General features: G+C 39.5%; 1 protein-coding gene across 1 annotated transcript in view; it reads left to right on the forward strand.

The window, feature by feature from the left end:
* Positions 1-6,195: 6,195 nt before the first annotated feature.
* The window catches only part of LOC145409264 (lachesin-like), a 39,617-nt gene continuing 38,804 nt past the window's right edge, over positions 6,196-7,008 (forward strand). Inside the window, exon 1 of the mRNA XM_080279745.1 lies at positions 6,196-6,289. Within this exon, the coding sequence (XP_080135871.1) occupies positions 6,196-6,289 (94 nt within the window). The remainder of the gene's footprint in view (positions 6,290-7,008) is intronic.

A 7,008-nucleotide genomic window follows, 5' to 3' on the forward strand; every position in this document is an offset into this window, starting at 1 on the left:
TTAATCCTCTCATTCTTCTTTTCCTTCTTATATTCATGACTCTTCCTTTTGTCTGCAGTCTTCATCATAGCATCACTCTTCCTCTCACATTCACTTTCCTTACCTTCATTTTTCCTCTCACACTTACTCTTCCTCTTCCCCTCATTCATAGTCTCGCATTCATTCCTCTCACTTTTCAGCAATCTTTCACAATAACACGTCTTCCCATCCTCACTCTTCTCCACAGAAACATTTATCCTCTCACATTCACTCTTCATCTTCCCCTCACCCTTCTTCTCAAACGCACTCTTTTCACATTTGCTCATTCTTCCACAGACATGCTTCCTCTCATTCTCACCCTTCTTCACCCAATCACTCTCCTCATTTTTTCTCATCCGCTCTCCATTATTATTTCTCTCATCACTTTTCCCACCACCATTCCTTTCCCCATCATCAGTATCCCCCTGTCCTTCATTCTGCTTATTACTGTTTCTCATTCTCCTCTTCCCCACTTTAATACTGTTTCCTGCAGCTCCAGTTCTCTCCTCGTTTCTACTCTGCTTTTTAATAGTATCCATTCTCTTCACTTTTGTCCTTTTTTGTGTTGCGTCGTCGATATTATCCTCTCCCTCATTCTGCCTAGTTTTGCTCGCCATTTTCCTCTTCTCTGTTTTCATGCTCTCTGTTACCTGTCTTGTGTCCACTCTCTTTCCGTCCCCCTCATCAGTTGTGTAGTGTTTCTCTGAATGTCCTGTCCCCTTATCATCGCACTGCTTCTGTATACAGGTATATGGGCTAGTTTCTGTTTCCATTCCTTCTTCTCAGCGACTTCTTTCACGAACTGAAAATAATAATAATAATAATAATAATAATAATAATAATAATAATAATTTCCCCCATATTGCAAAGTGTTTATAGTGGCTTTTAGCGACTTCCTTTACGTCTCCCATTTTTTTTTTTTCCAACTTTATTCCTACTATTACCAGACGATTAACTTGCGGGGGGGGGGGGGAGGATTTCCAGATCTAAATGGACCTTGTCTACTGGAAGCCTGATTAAAAGACGTCACCGTAATAATGGGGTTAAATCAGTTCTTATAACCATCAGGCGGTTTTATTCCGCTTTGAAGAACGCTCAAGTAGGTAAGGGTTTATTGAAGACTGTTATCTATATCCTCCAGTTCGAATCGTCTCGGTGAAGCAGAATGAAATGGTCTGGGAGTTGCAAGAACATGGTAAAGTCGTCTTCTTTCTCGCCTCCTCTTTTTTATTTGTTTTGCTATAAAGTCCACCCTAAATTGCATAAAAATTCTCTCTCGAAGTTCCAAATCAACACACAATATTGATTAGCAAAGTTTCACTCATTTAACAGCACCAATTATAGCTATAGCCAATTTAAAAATCATTTTACGGAACACATACATGACTTCAAATGACCCCACGTTATGAAGAAAGTCCAACAAAACTTAGCACTTTTACAGTACGTCCTTCATGTACTAGTAAATGGGAAAATACCCAGTTCACAGACCACTGATGAAGTTTTGGCGACTTGTGTGATGCTTGTAACTCATGTTACTCAAATATAATCAACTTTAATCAATATTTGGTTTCTTATGATGCTTCCCTCCCTTTGCTATCAATTCTGAAGGTGTGCCTTCAAAATTCCAAGTCATTAATGCCGTCCACAGATCAGTAAGTCGCACATATTCAGTGCAAGACTTTCAATTTTCAAACTGTTCCTAGTTGGACAAGTATGTACTGGTTATTAGCTACAGTGCATTTTTTTTTTTTTTTTATTGATAGGCTAAAGCAAGGGCAAACACCAATTAGGTCCACATAACCTTGTAGCATCTGAATCAAATGAAAATTCTGTACCTAAAGGCATTGTTAACTTCGGGGCAAGATAGGCCTACTACTAAGCGTAAGCACCATGATACAGCATGCCTGCGTTACAAGAGATTTTTTTTTTTTTTCCACCCATCCCTTTTGTCTGGAAAATATTCGGTAAAACTACAAGAGCGCTACCATGCATAGAATTTACAACTGTATTTTTTCTCTCCAAAAGCTTTAACGTAATTATCATTTTCAGAACTTTAAAGGGTCGAGGAAAAGTGCAATTTTGAAGATATCACCTATTCAACCTCATCATTTGTACACGAAAACCGTGGCATGCGGCCACCAGTTGTCGCCCTTTTAGATTGGATTCGGCTCCAAAGTCAATCATGAATCGTCCGTCTCTACAAACCAAGCTTGATATGACCTAACATACCCAACTCTACTTAACCTAACCTAACGTATTTCAACCTAACCGTATTTAATTAAACCTAACCAATTCTAACTAATCAGAACGACTTGGGGACGAATGAGATGCGGATCCGAATCGACCGATTGTCCTCTAAAAGACGACACTGCCGACGACAGCAAATCCTGGTCCTCCTTAGCATCTTGTTATTTTCGCAGAATTATTGTCATAAATGAATTACACAATAAATACTAATGTAAGTGTTAGTTCCGCAGAATTTGGGTGTCATAAATGAATTTACAGTCATGAATGATAAATCCCTAGCATAAAATTTCCATTTGTAAATGGGATCTCTCCTGCAGTGTCCAAGTATTCCATTATATTTTTCTACAAGCACAAAGAGGGCTAATTTATGCATGAGAAAGAGAGAGAAAGTAGGTCACTGGTGAGTCGCAAGGTGACGGTATGAAAACTATCGCTCAGGCAGAAACTTACCTTGCAGATCTCTTGATCGTCACTTTTTTTGTAAGTTATTAATGGCGGGCTGCAACCCTGTAATCCGAATATTAGTCAGTAAAGCCCATTCTTTTTGACGAGAGCGAGAGATGGTTGCACAACATACCCAAAAAGTACCTAAACTGAGGCCGAGGCCGAGCCGCCGAGGCAAAACATGAGGCGTGTTTTAGCGAGAATTTAATTTGAAATAAAATTTGACCAATTTGGCAATACTGAATATGGAAAGTGTCACCAAAATAGGATATCAGCAGATCGCGTGGTGATACGGTTCACTTCTTTGTATCATGCCGTTTTACCACCCATACTACTTACATTAAGCTAATGTCCAATGAACTAATTTATTTCACCTCAGGCTATATTTTGTCTGGCAAGCCGGCACACAATGTGTGTTTTTCATTATGAGGAAGTCAATATCGTCAGCATCGGTCAAAGTACCTCGGGAGCAATACTGACTAACTTTTCCTAATCTTGACCCAGATTCAGTTTCGTATTAACTTTCGGTGATCATGAAAACATATTATCTGTCCGACAGACATTATGCAATACCAAGATTAGTAAAAAATATTTTGACATTCAACACAGTGAAAATTCACCCGTGAAGTACAAGTCAAAAGAGGATATAAATATTCATTTAATACTAGAAATCCTATTTATCGTTTCTACTATGGTAGTGTCTGATGCATTAATATGCAATAACTGAAATCATGCAACAATGCTATCTAGATAACCAGTAAAACGTCTTTGTCGGCGAGGTACGAGAGAGGCCACTAAAATCCGAAAGCACTGAAATGTCGCCTTACCCGAGGATGCCTAGAGTATATTGATGACTATCTGCCTGCCAAGTTTCAAGACTTTACGACGAACAGTCTGGCCAGTGACCCCCTTTTGAAGATATTCGACATGATGCACTTGGCGCGTGTCACGTGCCACATGCACCGCCGGGGTGTGATGAAACCTGTCGAAAACAATTCTTAAAGAATAGGGCTATCATATGTTGCAAACCACGTAGTGATCAGCCCTGTGGTTGCTGAGATATAAGCTTCTCAAAAACGTTACGATCGGGCCGGGCGGGATTGGGCTGGGCCGGGTTGGGCCTCTCATATGTGAGAAATTGCCAGCACTTGACGAGAGACACGCGAGGGCTTCGCCCTCGCTCGTGATTAAATATCTAATAAATTATGAAAGGGAAGTTTGTATAATAGGCAACTTCCTTCAGTCAAGTTCCCTTTCTCTCCCATATAATACAGTTTCTTTCTTTATCATCCTATTTTCTCCTTTTTACATTTCCACTTATATATGGCGGTGCCAGCTATAGGTTACATTACACCGTGCCGCCTAATTACCCGTAAAAAAAAAAAAAAAAAAAAGTTAAAATGTAAGTTAAATAGTTCACAAATTATGTGAATTGTTTCATAATAGATTACACATCTTGTTCATTAAAACTGCTGGAAAAGAATCCCTACTAATAATCATTCAGATACTACATTTATTTGGCGAAATGCAACAGGTTGCTGTAATGTTCTGATTTTGGAATGCAGCATATAGTCAGACTGCCAGATGAAATATTTTTAGCCGTCCCCGCCCCGGAAGGGCGCGGAGACAGGTAGTCTCTTCACTCGGCTTCTCTGTTTGTCTGTCTGACTGTATGTTTGTCTGTCTGTCTGTCTGTTAACAACTTCACACGAAACCTACTGGTGCGATTTTGACTAAAATTACAGGGATGATGGGCTATGACCTTCTAATCACTTGATTAAATTTTGGGCCAAATTAGACGAAGGCCCAGGCTGTAGGCCCCCCAAAAAATAAAAGAAAAAAAATAGTTTTTTCACCATAACTCCTTTCAAATTCGTCATATAGACATGAAATTAAAACCTAAAGGTCCATCTTTCAAATCTTCATCCTATAACATGCCTCATTACATTAAGGGGTCTGATCCCCCAGTTAGCGGTAGGGGGGGGGTCAGCGTCAGGTGGGTCGGGCCTAATATTTCAAATGGGCATAAAATCAATTTTCACCCAATTTACTCCAAATTTGATATGTGATATCTTTGACTAGATATCCTGTTGATTTTATACGTCAGCACTAAAATGAATGCCGGGGATGGGTTTGCTGTGCCTTGGCACCGCCTCTTGTCTTTATTTTGCTTTCAGTGAAAAATTTTATATGGTTTTAGACACCACAAAAACCGCAGTAAAATTGTTAGCAAAACCCATTATTTTATCCGTTATTATTGATATTTCCAAAACGAAATAGCCCTTGATGAGCCATGCATTTCATAAATAAAGTTTACATTTGGGAATACATTCACTGGAACGGATACAATGAGAAACAAGAAGCGGTGCCAAGGCACAGCAAACCCGTCCCAGGCAGTGATTTTATTGCTGACGTATAAACACAACAGAATAGCCTATCTAGTCAAAGATGTCACATAATAAATCTGGAGTAAATCGGGTGTAAACTGACGATTTTATGCCCATTTAAAATTTTAGGCCTGACCCACCTGACATTGACCCACCTACCGCTAACTGGGGGGGTGACCCCTCTGATGTAATGAGGCATGTTCAATGCAAATTTGAAAGATGCACCTCTAGGTTTTGGTTTAACGTCCATATGACGAATTTGAAGAGAGGCATGGCGAAAAATCGATTTTTACCTGTCCCCGTTTTTTAATATTTTTTGACCCTACAGCCTAGGTCTTAGCCCAATTTGTCCTAAAATTTAATAAGGTGATCCGAAGGACATTGTCCATCATCCCTGTAATTTTAGTCAAAATCGCACTAATAGTTTTCGTGTAAAGATGTTAACAGACAGACAGACAGACTGACAGACAAACAAACAAACAAACAGACAGATAATCCTAGTGAAAATGATACCCATCCCCGAGTCCATTCGGGGAGAGGACGGGTAATAAAAATCGCTTTGGAAGAGTACAAATGTTGTAGAAAGCAGCCTACAGTCTTACTGAATAAGGAATTTCAATGTGCTGAACAAGTAGCAGCTTATGCATGAACGCTGTAACGCAGATGGAGGGTCATTAGAGAGGGCTCTGTACCTGCAAGCGTGCGGTTGCCAGTGGAATTGTTGGTTGCAACCTGCCTGCCTACTGTCAGTTCTGCGTAGGCTGCGGTGGGAGTGAGGTGTGCTGCCGCCTTGCTTCAACCAGCCTCACTCGCTCTGTCTTAGTTTGCATCTCTGGGCTGAAAGTTTGTAGCTTTTTTTTTGTGAACCCTACTTAAGCATACGATTTTTCCCATGTACTTATATACTAATGTGACAGGACTTACAGACATCAAAAATATATTTGATGTGTTTTTGCCTTTATAAAAGCATACCGGTAATACTCTAAACATGTGAACTTAAGGCATACACGAGAAAGAAGACTTAGGCGAAAGAAAAATCAGCCTAGTCATAATCAGAAATTTATTTTCCCACCATAGATGGCATAACACAATAGTCACGATGAGGTGGAGGAGTGTGGTGGTGGTAGTTGTGGTAGCTCTGGTGGTTTTTGCATTCGGCAGCCACCCCCATCGCCGGAGACACGGTTACAGAGGTGAGTCTCAGAAGTACTATTTTAGCACTGCGGACAATAATATCGATCTACACTCGGATGAGACCGCGAGCGATGAATTGAAATTCTGTGTCCTATACTCTGTTTACTTTAATTAGGCGTATATTTGCCATCTGATCTTGAATATTGAGCTGTAACAAGAGATTCCCTGTCCTAATCACGAAGAAACGCCATGAAAAAGGGTGAAGAGCCCTAGTATTGTCTTAGTGTGACATTCTACAATGGGAAATGACTTGCACAGGGACGAATATCTCCACCCAAATCTTAAGAATGAAGTACATAGATAGATAAAGGAATAGATAAAGAGATAATCAGATTATTTGTTTAATAACTGTTCGACCGAAAAGTGGAACGATATTATTGTTCACAACTGTACATATTCTTTAACACATACGGTAGCCTATTGATCTTGAATTGGATTTAAGCTTTTATTTATTTATTTATTTACCTGTTTATTTATTTATGACAGTTCTTGGGTGTTTTGTGGATAAGTATCCATCGAATAATTTAATGTCACGTCAGCAACCTAACTTCTCTAATGTAGACTGTTTACCGTTGTCACATTTAATTTCCTAGGCAAAAAAAAAAAAAAAAAAATGTAGTTCCTCACATTCACGTTGGCTTTCAATAAGAATTCCTGGAAGACAAATGAAATGTGAAAGTTTACAGGAATAAGAAAATATCCTTGCCCTCCCATTCTA

This window comes from Coenobita brevimanus, chromosome 80, assembly GCF_032717465.1.
Source record: "Coenobita brevimanus isolate Jiangsu-jjx chromosome 80, ASM3271746v2, whole genome shotgun sequence".
Classification (NCBI taxonomy): domain Eukaryota; kingdom Metazoa; phylum Arthropoda; class Malacostraca; order Decapoda; family Coenobitidae; genus Coenobita; species Coenobita brevimanus.